General features: G+C 49.2%; 2 protein-coding genes across 3 annotated transcripts in view; one reads left to right on the top strand and one right to left on the bottom strand.

The window, feature by feature from the left end:
* Positions 1 to 22,982, bottom strand: part of Idua (alpha-L-iduronidase) — a 114,338-nt gene that overhangs the window by 68,958 nt on the left and 22,398 nt on the right. For both annotated transcript variants that reach the window (XM_077687701.1, XM_077687702.1), the window contains exons 4-5: positions 16,195 to 16,287; positions 15,113 to 15,291 (exon numbers count right to left, since the gene is read on the bottom strand). In XM_077687701.1, coding sequence (XP_077543827.1) covers positions 15,113 to 15,291; positions 16,195 to 16,287 — 272 coding nt within the window. The remainder of the gene's footprint in view (positions 1 to 15,112; positions 15,292 to 16,194; positions 16,288 to 22,982) is intronic.
* On the top strand, positions 8,944 to 9,553 carry LOC144142475 (serine/threonine-protein phosphatase 4 regulatory subunit 2-like). Its single transcript, XM_077674021.1, has one exon. The coding sequence runs from the start codon at positions 8,944 to 8,946 to the stop codon at positions 9,508 to 9,510; it is 567 nt and encodes a 188-aa protein (XP_077530147.1). The 3' UTR covers positions 9,511 to 9,553.

Below are 22,982 nucleotides of genomic sequence, written 5' to 3'. Positions count from 1 at the left end.
GGGATGGGGTGGCCTCAGTCCAGGTACCCTTCGTCCTTGGCTGCAGCCGTGGCACCGGTGACCGGGAAGATCTGGTCAGGGTGGTCAAGTCTGGTCAGCGGGCCTACTCGGGAAAAGGGTTGGAGATGGGGGTGAGAGTTGAGGCGTCTTAGCTAACCTACACCACGTGGTAGGTGGTACCACAAGAGGGGCAAAGTGACAGTTGAGGATGTATGTGGTAGGTAAGGGAGTGGAGGATAGTTGCGTTGTAGTAGTCTCCTTGGCAGCGACGTCAGATGAATGGTTCCTCCTTGACGAGCCGAAGGTGGGGTTGAGGCAGAGTAAGGCGAAGGTTGCGATAGGTGTGTAGGATGTCACGGTAGCGTGATGGAACTACGGGACGCGGGAGAGATTACGCCGTAGGTTCTGACCATGAGGGGAATGTCCGGTGTGCAAGCGCGCGGGCAGTGTCGCGAGCTGCCTCATTTCTTTCGAGAGACGATTGGACTGGGGTCCAGACGATACAGAGGTTGCGGAGGAGGTTTAACGATGGGAATGTCCGCAAGAGGGAAGTGAAATGCGTCCACGCGGAATTTGGTGCAGGCTTGCAGGGAACCCGCAATAAGGGTGCCGGTGGTGGCAGCAAGGGCTATGGCAGTTTCTCCAGCTGTGGTAGTCGATGTGGATAAAGTGGCGCATCCTTCTTTGGTTTCTTACGTTCACCCGTTTTTGGGGTCATAACGGTAGAACAGTGTTCAACCCCGTGCGGATTATGCAAGCTTCCTGGACGATTTGGATTGCCAAAAAAAGAATTATTGAAGGTTGTTTTCTTTTTCTACAAAAATTGTCTCGTGATGAGCGTTTCATTATAAGTGAGGAATGCTAGTAACTTTGGTTAGTTATGTCATAACCATAGTACTAATCATGCGATGAACCAGGCAGATTTCGATCAACATTTATTTATTTATCAATCGAAATCAGGAATTCACGACGAGTGGCGTAGGAAAATTCCAACCTGCTTATACGCAACGAGTACTGCTGCTTTCGTTTATATCAATGCATGTTTGTCCGGCTCCCACGAGCGTGCCCAAAAAGCAGGCTTCGCACAATATCGTGCATCTTGCTCCTCATATGTATGTGCGGTAGCTTCAAAAATCTGACCTGCTTCATTCACAGGCGCAGCTAATCATGGATGGATCTAAAACACACTTCTGACAAATCGTTCCTCTCTTACGGCGCTATACGGCCGTATGGTTCAACCAATGTGCCTTCAAAAACCTCTGATTGGTCTGTGTCCAATCCCTGCACTAGATCGGCTCTGTCCTACGATCACGAGGACATGCCTCCAGGTATATTTTCGTGCAGCTAAGTTGTGTTTTTTCTCCCGGACACAACTTTATCGCGTTCAAGTTGGCGATGATAAAACAGAATTAATAATGCGATAGCATTAGTGAACTGAAATTTAGTATCTATGAAATTTAGTATCTATGCAGATGACACCACAATATTTGTTTCAGCATTTTCTAGCAATGAAATTGTGTCCAGAGCTAATAACATATTGTCAAAATTGGCATTTGGACAACCGAAAATCAATTAAAAATCAATCCCACAAAAACCAAAGCAATTGTCTATCATTCTAAAGGAAAAGAGGTGTTCCTTAAGTCTGACATCTTATTCAGGTCATCAAAAATAGAAGTAGTAAATTCGGTTAAAATACTCGGTGTTTATTTTACGGCAACCATGCACTGGGATGACCAAGTAAATTATCTATTGAAAAAGTTGAGCTCAATTACTGGCATTTTGAACCGCAACAGACACCTTCTGCCTGAGACCGTTAAACTTCTGGTTTATAACGCCTTATTTGCTTCCTACTTAAATTACTGTCATTTAGTTTGGGGTACTACTACCGAAACAAATCTAACAAAACTACTAAATATTCAGAAAAGAGTCCTCAGAATAATTGGAAACAAGAAATATACCGAGCCTACCGCGCAACTATTTAGGAAGTTAAAAATTATGAGAGTACATGATATCTGCGAATATCGGCTAGCCAGAGAGTTATCTATTAGCATTAAAAAGAATAATCCATTATTAACTGAAATAGCTGATTTACATAATAATGAACTGTCTTACAAAACTAGAAAAGCAGAGAAATGGAAGGTTCCAAAATCTCGCACAAACTATGGAATGCAAATGCTTGCAAATAACCTGCCACGTTTGGTGAGTCAGTTTAATAGCCAGGGAATAGAGCTGACATTGCTAAGCAAAGTTTATTTAACTGATTTATATACTGCCTAACACGAACGTGCTTTTATTACTTTCTGTCATTGCATTTTTATAAAACTGTCTTGTCTTTTATTATTTTCGCGGAACCCCCATATAGTTTTTGCATCGTTTCCTAAATGCTTGTATTTCTTTCTCTATTCCACCCTTCTACAACCTGAACAAGATGTGCCTGTATTTTTTGCAAACTCCTGGAAAGTATATTATGATTTTTTTTATTTATGTGAAGCTTTGAGACTAAAGGATGTAAACTTGTTTAGTGCTTGTATTTGTAAACGTTTTTCTGTATTAATTGTACTTGCAGTTGGAGTTGTAGCTGTATAAGTGTTGTTTTGATAATTGCTCTCCCGTAATCTTGAATATTTCGTGAAATTGTTCATGCCGGCTGTGTGTGTTTGCTTGTGATCGGCGCCAGTCGTTGCCGCGGGTGGCCAAGGAACCCTCGAGCCGTCGCAGAACGGCTTTTACCCTGGTAACCTCCCACTTTTGTAAAGACCAATAAATAAAGAAAGAAAAAAAAAACTATACATACTAACCAAAAATTCGACGTCTATGGCACAGAAAGTGCGGCCGATGGATGGTACATAAAATGGCCGGTTCTACTAGAGCGAATGCAAATGGCAAATGTTCACCCAAACGACGTTGGACCACCAGCCGTACGAAAGGGTGGTCCATATTTCTAAAAAAAAAAAGCAGAAACAGTTTCGCTTACACACATGTGGACAAGCTCCGGCCCTCCGGACTCTAAGGAAAGGAGCGGATTATCTTTTTGCATGGGCTCAGAGCGTTACCTTCAGACGCAGGTGGCGAGCAGCCAACGCAGCGCTTGCATTTTATTCTTAGCCCAGTGGATGACTTGCAGCACGTAGGCAAGTTTTGCAAAGGGGAAAACGTTGCACGCTCGAGCACGGTAAATACGCATGCGCGATTGCGTCTGATGCTCAATTCGCGATAGCGCTGACTCCCAGTGAGGTCCACTGTTACGAATGCGGTTAAGGGGAACTCTGAGGTACCCAAGTTGTTCACGACTCCATGTAATTCCTCCAAAACACCTTGGCCGAGTACCTCAGTGGCCGAGCCAAATTCCCTTAGACTTCTCTAGATTTAAGGCACCGCCAGACCCTCCTGAAACATGCCTTGTCCAACTGAGTGCTTCCAAAGCACTTCTCTTATCATTAGAAAAGCAGGCAATGTCTTCCTTGGCGTCACAGCTAATATTCTGGCGTCACAGTGCCACAGTGAAAAACATTTTACGTTTGTATTTTGCAATATATCAAAACCACGGTGTAAGAAGTATAAGCCAAATAATGATGGAGATAGGACCGGGGTAATTGGAGATTAATGGGAGAGGCCTTTGCCCTGCAGTGGCCGTAGATAGGCTGGTGATGATGATGACGAATGACCACCCTTGACAAGTGGTAGATTTAATGCGAACAAGAGAAGAAACCTCCAAATTATTAATTAGCTCTGTAGTACAGTTTTTATAACACAATACCCCGATTAAGACATCCCCAATACCCGCATGTTTCAGTACATAAAACAGAAAACTATGTAGAAATCAATCAAACGCTTTTGCAAGGTCTTCTGGTACCAGTGCCACTTGCTTCCTTTTTCTGGAACCCATTATAATGTTGAATGAGCAATACAAATATTTGCCTGTGTACTTCGACATCAAATTTCACATGTTTGATATGCATCAATTAGGCTATTAATGACTATTAAGGACAAAGTTGATAGTAGGACTAAGAGCAGTCCTGATAAACAAGTCGTAGGCTGCGGTGTCAAACAGGTTGCGTGCGCCACGGGTGTTGTTAATAGTATTCCCCTGTCGTCTGGGCGAACGTATGTGGGCCAAACGGGCCGGTGCCTGAATGAGCGTTTACGGGAGCACCAGTTGTCATTGAAAGGTGCGGCCTCCTCTCACTTGTCTTTACACTGTATTCAATATGGCTGCTCACCGAATCTACAAGGCCCTATCATTTTGTGGAAACATAATCGGCAGATTACACGTGAAGTTGTTGAAGATTTTCACATTGCAGACAGGGAAGACACGTGCATAAGCCAGGCGAGCGTGTTGCTCCATTTTAAACAGATTGCATATCTGAGGGACTCATAATTGCTTTTTGGAGCCTGTATTAGCTCGCTTTTTTCGATGTCGTTTTTAAGACGAAAGTGTTTATTCCTGGACACACAAAGATTTCACCGACATCATATCCGTCATGGAAATGACGCCAGTACAACGGAGCAAGCGGCCTGTAAAGGGTGCACCCCTGCACACAGCGTCTTTTTGTGGGGAAGCAACCCTTAGTACTAAAGAGTACGTTATACTTGGGTTGTTCGTTTTCGGGTTTTACATTTTCACACGAAAGTGTTTTATGGGGGTATACACAACGATTTCGCTGACGTCATGACGACAGCCCACGTTCGCCGAAGCGACCTTCCAGCAGGACGTGGCTCGCCAAGCACACCCACAAGACAGCCGCAGACCCGGAAATCATGCTCAGCTGCAGATTTCGCTGTGCATTTCCCTTGCGTGTTTTACCGATTCCTATGACAGACAAATCAAGCAAGATTTTTAGTACCTTTTTACGCCGTGGTTTTTGCGTCTTTATTTTTTGTTTTTTGTTGTTGTTTGGGTGTGTGGTTTCTTTTGCCGATATATTTCTTTTCATCCTAATAAAAGCCCCTTGTTAGACCAGCGTCTTTCCTGTGTGATCTTCTCTGCGTCCCGTATTGTCTGCGCTGGTTCCATCCAAGAGTACTAATGACAAGCTGCAGCATACGTGATAAAATTTTTGCAGAAATTTTGTAATGGACATTGCACGAAGAGATCGACAGTTTTCAAAATCATTTCTTCCGTGGTTTCGGGTACCAGTGCCGCCTGAGCAACGTAAAACGTAGAAGGGAGGGCACCCAGCTCATAGGCTTGTATAAACACTGTGAACGAAACAGACACAAGGAGGGTATAAAACTATTGATAGAGTTACGCACTAAGGCCGTCTCAACCTAAGGATTTATTGGTTCTCACAGTGCCTTGTATAGCGGTCTCTAGTTCACTTGGCGTGATTGGCTCTTCAACAAGAGCACGCTCCTCCTCACTAAGCTGGGGCAAAACAAAAAATCAATAAAATCCAAGAAAGGACCAAAATTGTTGCTCACTAAAGCGCTGCAACCAAAATTTTCTGAATAGTAATCATTAAATGTCAGAAATTTTTAACATTATTAGTCAACGTGTTTCCACTGTATCCAATCTTCAGAATTTCTCTCGCAAGTGTCGTCACTCAATGAATGAACTCAAAGAACACGTGGTTCAATTCTTTCAGATTAGTGCAGGCTTTTCAAAATGCTGCCCAGTTCGACAAGTGATGGTGCTTTAAAAACACCACCCGAGTCTAAGCATCTGTAACTACAAGTTTTTAATTTCGTGCTATCAAAGGTACCACTTTTGAAGAATCGACAGATCAGTGCGTTCCAGGGTACTTTGCAGGCAGGCAGAGACCCTGAATCGAAAATTTTGGTCTAAAAGGAGACAAGAACTAAGTTTCCACAATTCCCCCTGAAACCTATGCTAGCGATTCTTTTTTGTCTGTTTGTTTGGTGGCCCGATAAATGCAAAGAGCATGCAATGATCACTTAAAAAGAAATGGTTTTACCATGTAATTAAAACATTGGTAAACTAATTATCAGTGATATAGATACCGTGCAAGCGAGCGCGACAGCTTGTTGATGATGTGTAAACTGAAAGTTACAGCTCTATGATATTAGCTGACTGCAGGTGAACCTCGGCAGGTGAACCTCGTAAAGCGCCTGTCTCGTCTGCCACCGTCCTCGTCTTTTTCGCGCTAAGTCCCCCCGTTCTTTGCTTGTGACCTTCGACTTGGATACGGGTATTAGAGGTAGGAAAATTTGAGCATGGCAATTCCGCAAGCAGCGATTAGGTGAGTAGCAGTGAACGTTTCTGCTAGTAGCGTATATATGATGGCGGTGGTTTAACTGGTTTATTGAGTGGAGAGGTTGGAAGCGAATCTGCTCCCGGCTACTCCATTACACCAATACAGGGTTATAGGCCCAGCTATACTAGTCCACTGTGCACAACAATTTCGTGAGTACAAAAAGTTGTCTGTAAAATGTCCTCCTGTGTTGGTGGTCACTGAGTCACGATAAAAATCTAATATGCCACCTAATACTTTGTCGCTAGTCCTGTTAAGGTAAAAAACACATTCAGGGCACGAACAACCTTATTTTGAAGCCCCGCATCAGGTCATGGTCCTAGTAAAGATGCTAAACACACCACACGACGGTTATCTAATGGGATTTTGTTGAAAAGTTCACGTCTTTGCCGTGAATATAATGGGCAGTCTAGCATCACGTGGAAAACATCTTCCTCGGGCGCTCCGCACGCACAGGATGGTGAGTTTGCACAGCGAATTCGAAACAGAAACGACTTTGTATAAGCCACCCCGAGTCGCATACGGTGAAGCAGAGCTTCTAAATTTCTTGACAGCTCCACATTCAAACGGAACTGTAAGGCTGGGTCTATTGCGTACAGCAATGACCGCTTCGTGTCTTCATCAAACCACGCCTCTGCAGACCATTGCTCACTTAGTTTCCGTATGATGCTCCTTATATCATCAGCGAGGAGAGGAACGGTGAGCTCGTCGCTGTCGTCGTGCCCCTGTTTGGCGAATGTAGTATTCCGTCCAGGCCCGTGGGGGAAACCTCCTGCTCTGCCTTTTTCCAATCAAGATTGCTCAAATTTACTTCCCTTCCCGCAGTCCTCCATGGCGCTAATGTTATCGGTGCAGGCTTCCCTACCCCTATTTCCCTAAACTTCTCACTAATTACTCCATGAATATGCGTCAACACGTGCTCTCCTTCTAAATGTTTCTCCTCTTCATCAATCAAGAATTTTTGATGGATATCGTTTCTTGAGCTTAGTAATTTTACATGGTTCCAAAACTTCTTTGATGCGCTTTTGTCCTTCCGTATTTGTGCCATCCATTCTTCGCTTTTCTGCTTGGTGTTTGCTTGCACCCCTTTCAGCCGTTCTACTTTCTTGTCCCGGTAGATATCCCATTTTTACTTCACTACCTCCGGTTCCGGCCTCCACCATTTCCTTTAGTTTCGTACCCCATTGGATATTTCAAACTTCTTCCCCAATTCCCATAAGCTACCCCGTCTCTCCTAGACAAATATGTCGTCGCTGCATCCTTTGTAGCTAAAATAAATGCGTGTTACCACCACCACATGGGCGATTGGCGCAAAGTGCGAAAGAGGAAGAAAATGACTCAGACAGAAAAGGATGATGTTGATGATGGCGATGACAATCAGAGAACACATGCGCGCCACCGAAGGACACGACCCACCGTAGTAACCATGTCACTACAGTGCACAGAATGAACGCGCTGCCTTCCGCGTGACACTTGTTCCAGCAATTTTATCAGTGCGGTGTACACGGCGGTGGACTCTGCATCGTCTACATTTACAGCCGCTGTAGTACATGGAGGCGCACACAATACCGGCATATCCCTCACACAGTTCAACACAAATGTTTTCGCAATCACTACATCATAAAGAGTGCTTAGGTGTCTTAGAGTTTTTTCTCCATTCCCGCCACGTCTCCGAAGCTAGACCATTGCTTTTGGAGGAGCCAATTAATTTATCCCTTTTGGGGCGGAATATGCCACTTATTGTCTTCGGGGGCCGCGAATCTAGGTTACGTAAAAAGAGGTTATAATTTAATTCGTGTCATATTTCTTGGATAGGTCGCTTGAATTGCTAGGGTAGACATAATTATTTGGTAATTCTGGATTCATCGCAATGCGTCTTTGTTTCGCGCCCTATATATATATTTTTTTCTGCAAAATAAAATAAACGCAAGCTCCGACCGAGTAACAGTCAATGCTTTAGTCCTGACTAACTCCTTCTTGTGGTACGCTCCGAAACGCATCTGGGACATCATCACCATCATCATCATAATCCTAATCATCATCCGCATCATCCTCAGATATAGGTTCGCGACCGAATTCCGCTGGCTGCCTCGGTAATTTTTAAGTGCAATGCACTTCTTAAGCGACCCTGAACCTGCGTCCACCGGCGATGTCCGCATAACATACCCACGTGGGGGATTGGCCAGTTAAGTGCGAATGCACTTCTTAAGCGACCCTGAACCTGCGTCCACCGGCGATGTCCGCATAGCATACCCACGTGGGGGATTGGCCAGGAATCTCCTCGTCTTCCTTGGCAACGGGGGGAGATGGGCGCGCGCTGCCAGGCCGCTGACATGGCACATACCCACGTGGGGGATTGCCAAGAATCGGGCGTGAGAAGGGCTAATGCACCTGCTTAAAGGAGTACTGACACGAAATTTCAAAGCTGAGATCCGCTCTAGCAATCAAGTACAACGACAACACAAATAGGTGTCTGTGAATAAATGCATCTTTCTTTCTTTGTAGTTGTGTGTGTGTGTGTGATCTCTCTTTCGCGAACATTACCGAACCGCGCAAATTCAACTCCTGCATTCGCACTTTCACATTCTTCCCCTCGGGGAAATGCGGGGAATTTTTCTCCAGTCCGATGTGAAGCTCAACTCGTTGTCGTAAGAGGCTACCCGTGTTGTGTGTAGGTGCTCGAATCTGGAAGAGCCCCAACGAGAAAGAGCGGATCTCGCGACGGAGAGAAATGGACCCCAGCAAGGAGGCTGTCCTCGACGGGCTAACAAATTTCGCCAACCGACAGCCGGCTCAGATCCCTTATCTGCTCGAGGAATACCTCGCTTACGTCGCGAAGACCGGAGACACGGTGTTTCCATGGGACAAGGTGAGGCCACTCTTGCGTCGCAAACTGGAACTGGTGATGGAGGAATTTCGCACGGTGTCGACAACAGATGAAGTGCCAGCCCTGCCCAATGTGCCGCCATTCAACTACGAGGAAATGAAAGACTTCATCTTGGAGGCCATTGACCGCTTCGACGGGGCGCCGTTCACCGTCCAGCGGCTGTGTGAGCTGCTGGTGGATCCGTGGAGGAACTACAACCGCATCGACAAGTACATGCGTGCCGTGGAGAAGAGCGTGCTGGTTGTGAGCACCATCGAACCGAGGTCCCTCGCGCAGCAGGCCAATGCACCAGCGTGCCCGGCGGCCAGTGCAGCCCGTAGTGGCGGAGATGGCTCCATCAACGGCCGCTTCGCCGGCAACTGGGCAGAATGGCACGACCGCGTGGATTGGGAGCGCGAACACTGCGAGTAAGAGGAAACTTCTACCCACGCATGGTCCGGATGCAAACTTGGTCATCCCAGCTACTAATGGTACTCATCGTCATTCTTTTTTCCATCATCGACGCCTCGCTGGTTCCTACCTGAGCATCACTTTTCCCATAACGTCCCCATTGCGGCTCCTACCGTGCACGCTGACTTTGTGGACCGTGCTTGGGGCAAGATTCGCTGGGCGGGGAAGCTTGAGATGGGCTCCCACGGCTGCAGATGCGGCGAACATGCCTTGCGAAGTGGAGTGCGGCTTTGGCGAAGATGTTTCTGTGTTGACGAACTCGGTTCGATTTCTTTTCTTTTGTGTGTGCGTGTGTGTGTGTATGTGCGTGCGTGTGTGCGTGTGCGTGTGCGTGTGCGTGTGTGTGTGTGCGCGCGCGTGTGCGTGTGCGTGTGCGTGTGTGTGTGTGCGCGCGCGTGTGCGTGTGCGTGTGCGTGTGCGTGTGCGTGTGCGTGTGCGTGTGCGTGCGCGTGCGTGTATGCGTGTGTGTGAATAAAGGGGTACCAACTAGCATATCAGTACGGTTTCCATTACTGAACATATGCTTTAATGCTTCAGCTGTGTTTACGCGCACAACTTATTTATCGCTATCTTTAATTTATCGTATTTCAGTTTATCGCAAAATTCTATGGCAGCCCGTTGACTCCGCCCGCTGTACTATCATCGGCAGAATCATTAAACATGACGTGGTGTACTCTGTCACCACAATTGTTTGCGTCCGTTTGCTTATTAACAACGAAAACAGGTTGTCACAAGTGTGAACAGCCGGAGTGTTGGTAGACCAATGATTGCGGGGGGCCAGGAGTTAGCGCTTGAGGCCAGTTTAACGTTCACAAACCCCACATCTCGTGGAATGTCACGTCAGAGTATCTACGCATAACAGCATAGAGGGGCGTTTTGTTTGGGGACAAAATGTCAATGATAAAGTGGTCGTTTTCAAATAGAGCAAGTTTACGTTTTATGCAGGCGTTTCATAGGAGCTGCCTTCGGAAATGACACCGCACGCAACAATTAAATAATAGAAGCGCTGGTTTGCAGTCGCACGAAATAACGGTCATATAATAGAATGAAACAGAAATAAAGTTTTATTATTATTATTATTATTATTATTATTATTATTATTATTATTATTATTATTATTATTATTATTATTATTATTATATTGTCGCGAAGCCCTCAATCCGTTAACTTTTTTCCCAGTTCCCAAGGAAGACATGTAGTGTGTGTTTGAGCGCGGCTTGGACTGAAGATTGGCTGTTATTTTATTTATTTATTTAAATACTCTCAAAGACCACAGGCATTACAGATAGGGGTGGGTGACAATTTATAAACAGTAACAAAAGCCATTTTGAACGATGTTGGATTCTGAATGCTGGCAATGAAGGCGGGGAGGAGGTGCCAGTCATCGCAGGTCTCGGACACGAACGAATAAAAGCAGGGGTTTGCACGGCAGTTAGGAACCCCTACTTTGTACGTGTGAAAATTTGTGCAAAGTTGTAGGCGGGAGCAGAAACGAGATGACGTTTTAGAATTGGTTTAGCTTTATAGAGTAAATCTTATAGAAAGACACAAACGCGCGATTTTTCTTTCGAGTACCTCAATTTATGAAAACCGCCGGCAGCTCAATTATCGTTGCTGCTTGGCTCGTTTCGCGTAGTGGTGTTTCATCGTGTTTATGACGGCCGGGATTTGATATTGTATGAGAGGTGCAAATGGCCGCCGCACGAGCATTTTTCACTCGTCCTTGTGTTTTTCCCCGTAAGTACGCAAGGGAGGAGCGATTGTCGCTTTTGCCGGAGGTTTTCCTCCGTTTCTCGTGTTAAACCGGCGGAATGTCTTGTTTCTAGATAACGAGGGTAATTGTCGAATTAGAGCGTGCGACGCGCGGGTGCGTTATGGTCGGAATTACGGAAGTTGCGGGGTCATTCTAGGGGTCAGAAGTATGGATGGGGAACCCCGACACTGAGTCCGCAGAGGTTTTGCTAAGTTACGGAGCGTGCATTTGATTCGTTGCATGTCTTCGTCTGCCGCCGCGGTGGAAGGGATGCGTCAAGGAACAGACCGTCTGGCCTTTCTGCTGCACAGTTGGTTTTAAAGGCAGAGCATTTCTTTAACTCACGATGTCACCCGTTCTAGGCGTCCGTAGTAGTCCGCACCCCTCCCCCTACACTATATAAAAAAATAATACTTACCGGCGCCTGGTTTCGATCCCACGACCCTGCGGGCGGAACGCAAGGTACATGGTGCTCTACCCACTGCACCACAAAGCCGACACAGAATGGAAGGCTACGAACGCGCCTTATATCCTTGACTCATTCAAACTACGTCAAGAAGCTGCTGATACAACGCATTCACTACCACCAACTCCCCAAACACTAAACGTTAACGTAATACACCCACCCCCTATGCGACGCATTTACTCGAGTCCCCCTCGCGGGGAGATGGGCCCAATTTTTGAGAACGGGGTAGCAGAGAAGGGCAATTTAGGCGTCCAAGTGCGATTTTCGGCGTTCAATTCATGGACGGCACATAAAAAGACCGACCGTGCGAGGTTATATTGTAGACTGTAGGCTGTAGGAAGCTTTTTTGGGAGAAGTTAAGGATATTTGGGCCACTTGAGATGTTAAGAAGACGTCGCCCTGCTCTTTGAAGACAATCAGTATAAAGATACCTTAAACAATATAAATAGCCAAGAAATGAGGCGGCACGCTAACATGGGTAATAAAATATATTTACTGTGCTGGATGAATATAATTACCTCGTACCAGGTGTCAGTACTGATTCATACTACGAGACAGCAATCACGCGTTGAATTGGTATTAGATGTGCTTCGTTTTGGCAGTACTCACAGTCACAAAAAACACAGTCAACTTTCGTATTACCACACCTATATTGTCGCAAATAGATTTGCCAGTACAGCTTGGCTACGCACCGAGGCAGCTACTGCAGATTCTATGGCGAATCAAGGCGATTGGCCAACGTCCCTGGCAATGTCGAAGGCAACAAAGAGGAAGACGAGGCTCGGTGCCCGGTTGAGACTCGCGAGCTACTGTCTGGTTCGAGCTGTTAGGTTCTCGCCAAATACACTAGCATTTATCTTGCTTGTTGCTTTCCCGTAACAATATTATTTTCTGGACATTAAATTAAATTAAACCCACAACCTCCAACCGAGCAGAGCCAACGATTTAGACGGGGCAAATCTGTTCTTCGGGCACGTTCCAAACGCATCTCATCATCATCATCATTATTGTCGTCGTCATCACCATCATCATCGTCGATATCTTCGTCGTCATGGCCGTCATCATCATTGCCACCTAGGCTCGTGACGGAATTCCACCGACTGCCTCGGTTCTGGTTCTTTTTCTCTAGCCCGATGTGAAGCTCGGCTCGTCGTCGTAGGAGGCCAACAGCTGCCGGTGGTGTGTGCTTCTGCTCGAATCTGGGAGAGCTGCAACGAGTAAGAGGGGACCCCGCGACAGAGCAAAATGAACACCAGCAAAGAGGCTGTCTTGGACGAGCTAACAAATTTCGCCAACCAGCAGCCGGCTCAGATCCCTTTGCTGCTCGAGGAATACCTCGCTCATGTCGCAAAGACCGGAGACACGGTGTTTCCATGGGACAAGGTGAGACCCCTTCTACGTCGCAAACTGGAACTGGTGATGGACGATGCTCACTGGGTGGTGTGGCCGTCGGATGAAGTGCCAGCCATGCCTAACGTGCCACCATTCAACTACGAGGAAATGAAAGACTTCATCTTGGAGGCCATCGACCGCTTCGATGGGGCCCCGTTCACCGTCCAGCGACTGTGTGAGCTGCTGGTGGATCCGTGGAGGCACTACAACCGCATCGACAAGTACATGCGCGCCGTGGAGAAGAGCGTGCTGGTTGCGAGCACCATCGAACCGAGGTCCCTCGCGCAGCAGGCCAGTGCACCAGCGCACTCGGCGGCCAATGCAGCCCGGGGAGGCGGAGATGGCGTCGTCAACGGCCTCTTCGCCGGCTCCAAGGCAGAATGGCCCGGCCGCGTGGATTTGGAGCGGGAGCACTCCGAGTAAGAGGGCACCTCTACACACGCATGGTCCCGGCACAAACTTGGTCGTCGCGGCAAGTAATGGCAATCATCGTCATTCTTTCCTTTTTCCATCATCGAACTCCCCCTTCCCCCACTCGCTGATTCCTACGTGGCCATCGCTGTTCTCTTAACCCTCCGTCGCCTCTCCTGTCGTGGAGGCTGATTTTGTGGACCGTGCTTGTGGCCTAGAAGAAGACAAGAGTCTCCGGGCGAGGAAAGTGGAAAGCTTGCAAAGTGAAGTGCCGTGGTGGTGAAGACGTTCCTCTGTGGTCCTTGAACGTATGGTGCCCGACAAACCCGGCTCAGTTCTCTTTTTTTTTTTTTGTATGCGTCAGAGTAAAACGGGTACCAACTAGTCAGCATGGTTTCCTTTGTCGAATATCTGCTCCAATGTTCTAACCGTGTTTTCGTACACAACTGATTTTATGGTAATGCCGCATTTATCGAATACCTGTTTACAGCAGATTTTTACGCCACCCCGTTGACCTCGGTTATTTACTATACTCTGTTGCCTTTTCAGCCTACGCACGTTCTTACTTCCCGATCTTCCCATGACGACCAGTGAAGCAATGCGCGCCGGTCGCTCAGGTTGCTTATCTAGCCGTCTATGTGTACAAGCGCTTGGCAATTCGTTTTTCCTGTTTTATCTGAAAAATTTTCAGAAACAAACATGCTTTCTGTTGCGCTGCCGTTATCAGGTTTCAAACCCCATCCAAACGCGTCCAGAGCCTCACACTTTCGTATACAGCCCATGTATACTGGTTTTCCCAGCTATCATGCACCAAGTTTTTAAAAAAGAGCAATGGGGTTACTCGAAGGAAACCTAGGGCATAATGTTCCTAGTAGAAAGGAGTAACGTCCAGTATATTTCCTTAATGAGATTACTTAATTATTGTAAAAGATTATCTAACTTGAGAAGTACTGACCCGATCTATAAAGTGTCAATGAGGCACCTGTAGGTACCAACGAGAGGCATCTAACTACATTATTTCCGGCAAGGATCTAATTGCGCAATCATTTATCCTGGCTTATAAAGAAACCCCGCGGAATATGAAAAATACCGCGAGACGACACTCTCGCCCTCACCATAAAGTACCGCCCTCGGTATCCCTCGGCCTAGCACAAAAGGTCTAGATTTGGGGGGGGGGGGGGGGGGTGAATTAAAAAGAAGCTTCTATTGTATAACTTCGCAATGATTTTTACTTGCTTCTAATCGTTCAGGTTCGAACACGATCGCGAATGATAAACCAAAACACTGCAATATACAGTGCTCTGAATAAATATACCCCACGTATGGATATTAAAAATGGATAGGCTTAAATGTAAATAACTATTCAACCCCCCCCCCCCGCAATCTAAAAAAAATCCCTGGGATGCTCATTGTTGGACCATAACCGAAAAAAAGGTATGCCGAATTTTTCCAAAATAAAAACTGAGTTCTGGCAAACCCAGTCATATATAAGAACACAGACCATCGCAGCGTTTCCGGTTTGTTTCAGCTCGAGCGTATACCTTCTGGTGGATAGAGACGAAGTCGAGGCGCGCGCCGCTCCGTTCGCAGTGGTCGAGCAGCGCCCAGGCCATGGGCGACCGGTGGTTCGAGGCCATGTTCTCGGCCGGCCCTCCGAGACGCAGACCAGGGTTTGCCTCGCGAAGGCCCTCGGAGCAAGCGTCGTAGTAGTTGCACAAACCTGCCGAGCATGGTTTACGCGGCGCCATTATGGTCTATGCCGTGCGACGAAGTACCTGGCCACGGGCCTATCCCTTCGTGAAAAAGCTTCTTCGCGCCATTCATCGTTCTAATCCTGGTCAGCGGTTGAAATGACGGCATTCGCAAGCTAGGACTCTCCGAGTTACTTGATCTGGTTCGCAAAGCTTTTTTTTCCCAAAGAATACGCAAACATAGAGTAATTTTCACTTGACCAGATCTCTCGCATGTCCTCCACGCACCACGCCTTACGTCGGATGTTCCTCGTGTGGCCGTCAATAACTACTCGCCGTGCCTATAAACCGGGAACACAAGCAGGCACAGGGGCTCTCGTATACGACATCCCCCTTCGCGCTCCCACAGCTTATGAAGTGAGTGACAAGTGGATGCTTGCAGATTCAGTTGAGCCATTGATGACTGCATATGATTATCGCCAATTGTCTTTTACTGTCAGTGCTAGAGAACGCATTTTTCTTTCTCTGGAAAGTGTACCGTTCCTTGTTTTTTATTCTCTTTCTTTTCATCACCCTGCATGTTTTAGATATTTACAATATTCCCATGTGAACTTGATACATGTATTTAAAACGAACATCTGCCTATCTGCCTTGCGTTTACGTGGGTTATTTCTTCGGTTTTTTAGCACGCGGTACCCCACAAGTTTTACTCCGGGGCGTCATCTTGTATGAACACTTGATGCACTACGTATGAATGAAGATGTTGCATAAAAAACAATTGGCGAACCAACAGATAGGCCCTGTAGGCTACCAAAAACTGTAAGAAACATCAGCTCTGCTCTGCATTTGCCTATAGAAGCTAAGTTATGGTGCTACATAATGAAATGAACAAATAACCGGCTTTTTCACGGCCTAGTATAGCGAGAAATCACCTTGATCTGTAAAGTTGCTTCCGTAGCTCTTGTGGTCTGGCTCGTTCCATGACTCGAAGTTCCACTGCGTCACATATTCCTCGCCATACCGTTCTGCAATTCACCGTAAAAAATGAATATACGTCTACAGTCGTCCCACAGAGGCTGAACAAGTTAGCTGCCCGTGAGGCCTTTGACGGTGTGTGCCATGACCAGACCCTGTTCCAGCTTGCTTATCTGGCCTGCGGCTGCCGCATGTACAACACCGCTCCTTTCTCTCTACCGAGTGGCTCGCTTTCGGGTAGACACCCATCTGACTGCAGCCACATCACCCGAGGCAGTCCTCGAAGTGCTATTCTTTCTCCCACCCTTTTCAATGACCCCGGCACAAGATCAATGACAGCCGTGGTTGTCCAGCACAATAAGCACGTCACCAGCCTAACCCGATACGACCCCTTACAAAGCGGAAGAAGCGGCCATAACTCTCGCCATAACGCAAACTACAGCCTAAGTCATCATCACAGATTCGCAGTAAGCGTGCCGTAACTTCTCGCGCGGGCGAGTTCACATGTCAACCCACCAAAGCGCCTGACAGCGTCCACCAGACAGACACATCATGATTATATGGACACCCGCCCACTCTGCCGTCCCGGGCAACGAAACCACCCACCTGTTGTCCCGAGAGTTACTCCGCCGGGCGCCAGGAAGTGAGCAGGACAGGCCAACGCCGTTGATCACATATCACGAGATAACTCAACACTATGAGTTTGAACCTATCACCTTCCCAGCACCGCATAAACACCTAACGAAAGAGGAGGAACGGCACTCTATACCTTTCCGTTTCCCACTAAATGCCATATACTGCGCCCCACCGTATATCCCCTCGCTACGTCGCTCATGCGACGCCCACGGGACGCTCTTTCATATTGCCGCGAACCATGCATTGGGTTTGTTTATTTGTGTTTTGCTTTTACCGCCCGGCTGCGCCGGTCTGTGTTATCTCCGTGCCAAGGGAAGCGCGTGTTCCATTCTTTCTTTCTGAGCCGCATGTGTTATCTGTTCAGATAGGGAGAGCATTCCGATCTAACGTGAACATCCCGGAATAATCTTCTTGCATCTACAATGTTCTCGATGCGAATCGACGGTTCCAGAACCACGCGCGCCGAAAGTTAAAAAGCCTGCAGAGCAGACGCCGGGGTATTCGATTCTGCGACGCTCGCTGACGCAAGTCACTTTGTTGACCGCTGCTTCGCCGCCTCTGTATTCTTTTGAGTTGTTAGGGGAGCACAAGTTCGCTCCAATAAACTTGTTTCTCCTGCAAGACAACTGCGTCGTCCTTGGCTTCGTGACATCTGGTGGAGGTGCTGGGTACGCACCCTTCATGCCCACTACAACCTCTGGAAGCCGCCAAGCCAGTCCAACAAGAGCCAGCCTCCGCGTGCAAGATTTACCACCCGAGTTCGGTCTACTACCGGAGAAGACGAAGAAGAAAAACGTCGCAACCAGCACCATGCTCAACCAAGCCAATCCTCCTGTCGTTCTGCAGCAGCCACGGGAACCACCATCATTCCGAGGAGCCCCCGCAGAAGACCCAGAAGAATGGTTGGAGAAACTAGAGCGCGTCCGGAAATTCAACAGGTGGGACGACACAGAAACGTTCCGGCACGTTTTCTTTTACTTGGAAGATTCGGCTCGCACTTGGTTCGAGAACCACGAGAGCTCCTTGACAAACTGGGCTCAGTTCAAAAGCGAGTTCACTAAGACCTTCACTACCGTCGTGCGGAAAGAAAGAGCCGCCCTTTTGTTGGAAACACGCACGCAACACCCCAACGAAGGTGTCGTGATCTTCGTTGAGGAGATGAAGCAGCTTTTTCGCCATGCGGACCCCGAAATGACGGAAGAAAAGAAGTTGCGCTTCTTAATGCGCGGAGTGAAGGAGGAACTGTTTGCTGGACTTGTCCGAAATCCGCCCAAAACCGTCGCCGAATTCGTGACCGAAGCCAGCACCATTGAAAAAGCCCTCGAAATGCGTGCTAAGCAGTATGACCGCAACTTTGTTGGCGCGGCCAATGAGAACGACTTTGGCAGCACGCGGATCCCGGCCGACAGCCTACGCGAGACTATCCGCGCAATAGTGAGAGAGGAGCTGCGGAAACTTCTCCCAACGCCGCCGCAGCCCCAAGTCGCTTCCCTCACCGACGTGATTAGAGCAGAAGTGCAACAAGCGTTGGGAACTTCTACGCCATCCGAGGTACCCCGAGAGCCACAAGCTATGACATACTCCGCGGCTGTTCGTCGACCCCGCCCTGCTCCAACACGCCGTCAAGAGGCCCCGCCGTACCGCCGCCCACTGTCACCCGCCCGACCCCCGGTAGCCCGAAACCAGACGCCGAGGAAGACGGACGTATGGCGAACTCCCGATAACCGTCCTCTGTGCTACCACTGCGGAGAGGCCGACCACATTTACCGTCGCTGCCCATACAAGAGACTCGGACTGCGTGGTTTCTCCGTCGACGCACCTCGCCCTCTCCCTGGCCAACGACCACGTGAGATCGACGAGTATCTATCTGAAACCAGCCGTGGCCCAGCGCGTTTCAACCGTTCGCCGTCGCCCTACCCATACCAATCGCCGAACCGCCGTAGCAACGCTGACTTCGCCCGTGGAAGGTCCCCCAGCCCACGCGGGGGAAACTAAAAGCAGCAACTTCTGGAGGTGAAGTTGCTCTACGGCGAAAAACCGGAAACCCTCCAACGACGCAAGGACGCGCCGAAGACAGTGATTCACGACATGCCCTCAACCCGACGACCCGACCTAGCCCTAAGGAGACTCCCGAACACGACGACAGCTACACGGCGCGACGCGTACCCGACCTGACCGAGACGTCCGTTGAGAAGACGACGACAACGACGATGCACACTGCCCGACCGTCAACACGTACAAGCAGAGATACGACGCCCCGACGAACCCGGAACTCGAGGAAGACCGCATCTGACGTCAAGGTGTCAATCGACGGCTTTGACGTAGTCGCCCTCGTAGACACGGGAGCTGACTATTCGGTAATGAGCGGACCATTTGCGTCTAAACTGAAGAAAGTTATGACCAGATGGGACGGTCCGCACATACGCACAGCAGGAGGCCACCTCGTGACGCCAAGTGGAACGTGCACATCGCGCGTCACCATAGACGGCACAACGTACCCTGCGGCGTTCGTCATTCTGCCTAACTGCTCCCGCGACGTAATTCTTGGAATGGACTTTTTGACAGACAACGGCGCAATAATCGATCTCCAGACGAAGTCGATAACTTTTTCCTCCGACCACTCCATGACGCCGGAATCGAACCTCGAACACCGTGCAGCTGTAAGGATCGCCGATGATCACGTCACCCTGCCACCCCGCGCAAGCTTGATGATCACCGTCTACTGTGAAGGTGCTGCTCCCGACGTCGACGCTATCGTGGAGAGTGACCGAAGGTTGCTTCTTGACCGCGGTGTGTCTGTCGCAAGAGGCATTGCGCGGTTTAAGCAGCGCAAATCCCACGTTTTGGTCACCAATTTCACCGAGGAGTACCAGCATTTAAACAAGGGCGCTGCAATTGCGTTCGTCGAAGAAACGCAACAAGCAAGTGACGTGATAGCAGTCGCCGACTTTGAACGCGCACCCGACGATACCTTCAAGCTTCCGCACCCCTTCGACGTTAATCCGGCGCTACCGCAAGTAGAAAGGAACAAGTTATTGGCTTTGCTGCGTCGCTACAGCGAGTGTTTTTCGTCGAACTCAAAGTTACGTCAAACACCTCTGGCGAAGCACCGGATAATAACCGAGGATGGAGCCCGACCTACCCGACAGTCACCGTACCGCGTCTCTTCCCACGAGCGCGAAGCCATCCGGACTCAAGTCGACGACATGCTCAACGACGACATTATACAGCCATCGAAAAGTCCGTGGGCTGCGCCGGTCGTACTCGTGAAGAAAAAAGACGGCACACTGAGGTTCTGCGTTGACTACCGGCGATTGAACAAGATCACCAAAAAGGACGTGTACCCCCTGCCACGAATCGACGACGCCCTCGACCACCTCTGCCATGCGAGGTACTTCTCATCGATGGACCTGAAGACCGGCTACTGGCAAATTGAAGTGGACGAGAGAGATCGAGAGAAGACTGCATTCATTACCCCGGACGGCCTATACGAGTTCAAGGTAATGCCGTTTGGGCTATGCACGGCACCAGCAACGTTCCAAAGAGTCATGGACACTGTGCTAGCTGGCCTGAAGTGGCATACCTGCCTCGTATACCTCGACGACGTTGTGGTATTCTCCCGGACTTTCGACGAACACCTCGCAAGGTTGCAGTCAGTACTCGAGGCCATCCGTACGTCGGGGTTAACGCTGAAGCCTGAAAAGTGCCGCTTCGCGTACGAGGAACTGAAGTTTTTGGGCCATGTCGTCAACGCTGCGGGAGTCCTGCCTGACCCGGCGAAAACTTCAGCCATAGCGAACTTCCCAAGGCCGAAAGATAAGAAGGGCGTGCGCAGATTTCTTGGACTGTGCGCATACTACCGGCGCTTCGTCGCAAACTTCGCACGCATTGCAGAGCCGCTCACGCGCTTGACGAAAGATAGCACCGCTTTCAGCTGGGAAGACGACCAAGAAAAGGCATTCTGCGAGCTGCAAAAACACCTGCAAAGCCCGCCCGTGCTCGCTCATTTCGACGACAACGCCGAAACGGAAATACACACGGACGCCAGTGATATAGGCCTGGGTGCCGTCCTTGTCCAAAAACAAAGCGGGTGCGAAAACGTAATCGCCTATGCCAGCCGTGGTCTGTCGAAGGAGGAGAAAAACTACTCTGCCTCCGAAAAAGAGTGCCTGGCTATTATATGGGCCATTTCAAAATTTCGCCCATACGTGTATGGCAGACCGTTCAAGGTTGTAACAGACCACCATGCGCTGTGTTGGCTCGCCAATTTGAAGGACCCCTCTGGCCGTCTTGGGCGGTGGAGTTTGCGCCTGCAAGAGTTCGACATTACAATCGTCTACAAATCCGGCAGGAAACACTCCGACGCCGACTGCCTGTCCCGCGCCCCTGTCGACCCACCACCACAAGACTCCGATGAAGACAGTGCGTTCTTCGGGGTCGTTACGGAGAGCGACCTAGCCGCCCAGCAGCGTGCCGACCCCGACTTGCGAGTAATGATCGACTACCTCGAAGGACGAAACGTCGCCGTGCCTAGAGCGTTCAAGCGTAACTTACCAGCATTCAGCCTCAGAAACTCCGTCCTCGTGAAGAAGAATTTCAGCCCCGGAACAAGAACGAATTATCTACTTGTCATCCCCGCAGACCTTCGTGACGAAATTTTGGAAGCGTCCCACGACGACCCGTCTTCCGGACATCTCGGCACAGCTCGCACTATTGCAAAAATTAAGGCGAAGTACTTCTGGCCCCGCCTTACATCCGACGTCACCCACTACGTTCGGAGTTGCCGGGACTGCCAGCGACGAAAAACGCCGCCGACAAGACGCGCTGGACTTCTACAACCGATCGCCGTCCCGCGGAGGCCCTTTCAACAAATTGGAATGGACCTTCTAGGCCCGTTCCCGACGTCACGATCGGAGAACAAGTGGATTGTCGTAGCGACAGACTACATGACGCGCTACGCAGAGACCGCCGCTCTTCCGCGGGGGACTGCACAAGAAGTCGCCAAGTTCTTTATAAACCAAGTTGTGCTGCGACATGGAGCCCCTGAAGTCCTAATCACGGACCGCGGAACGGCCTTTACCGCGGAGCTGATGCAAGGAATCTTACGCTACAGCAACACGGATCACCGAAGAACGACGGCGTACCACCCCCAAACGAACGGACTAACAGAACGTCTGAACAAGACAATTGCGGATATGCTGTCCATGTACGTCGACGTTGAACATAAGACTTGGGACGAAGTCCTCCCGTATGTCACGTTTGCGTACAATACAGCGACGCAGGAAACTACGCAGATGACACCGTTCGAGCTTGTCTACGGAAGACGACCGACTACGATGCTCGACGCCATGCTTCCGCATGTACAAGACGACGACCTCAACGCCGACGTCCAAGGATACCTTCAACGTGCGGAGGAGGCCCGCCAGCTCGCTCGAGTTCGTATAAGGGACCAGCAGCTGGTGGATGCCGGCCGCTACAACCTCCGACGCCGAGACGCCGAGTACCAACCAGGGGATCGTGTGTGGGTTTGGACTCCCATCCGACGACGCGGACTGAGCGAGAAACTTCTGCGACGGTATTTCGGACCCTACCAGATTCTGCGACGTGTTGGCCAACTTACCTACGAAGTGATCCCCGATGGTGACTCCGGCACATCACGACGACGTACGCGGCCCGAAGTCATCCACGTGGTTCGCTTAAAACCTTTCTACGAACGATGACGAACTTTTATTTTCGTTTTCGGACTGTCGCTTATGTTAGCATCGGGTCGATGCACTCTTAGAGGGGGGGTAATGCCGCGAACCATGCATTGGGTTTGTTTATTTGTGTTTTGCTTTTACCGCCCGGCTGCGCCGGTCTGTGTTATCTCCGTGCCAAGGGAAGCGCGTGTTCCATTCTTTCTTTCTGAGCCGCATGTGTTATCTGTTCAGATAGGGAGAGCATTCCGATCTAACGTGAACATCCCGGAATAATCTTCTTGCATCTACAATGTTCTCGATGCGAATCGACGGTTCCAGAACCACGCGCGCCGAAAGTTAAAAAGCCTGCAGAGCAGACGCCGGGGTATTCGATTCTGCGACGCTCGCTGACGCAAGTCACTTTGTTGACC

This window comes from Haemaphysalis longicornis, unplaced genomic scaffold (assembly GCF_048455015.1).
Source record: "Haemaphysalis longicornis isolate Haplotype H1 unplaced genomic scaffold, Haemaphysalis longicornis Haplotype H1 scaffold_1, whole genome shotgun sequence".
NCBI classification, from domain to species: domain Eukaryota; kingdom Metazoa; phylum Arthropoda; class Arachnida; order Ixodida; family Ixodidae; genus Haemaphysalis; species Haemaphysalis longicornis.
The sequence above is the reverse complement of the archived record's forward strand: the minus strand, read 5'-3'. Positions and strand labels throughout refer to the sequence as shown.

Coding starts and splice junctions, on each gene's coding strand:
- LOC144142475 (XM_077674021.1), top strand. CDS start 8,944: ATGGACCCCAGCAAGGAGGCTGTCCTCGACGGGCTAACAAATTTCGCC.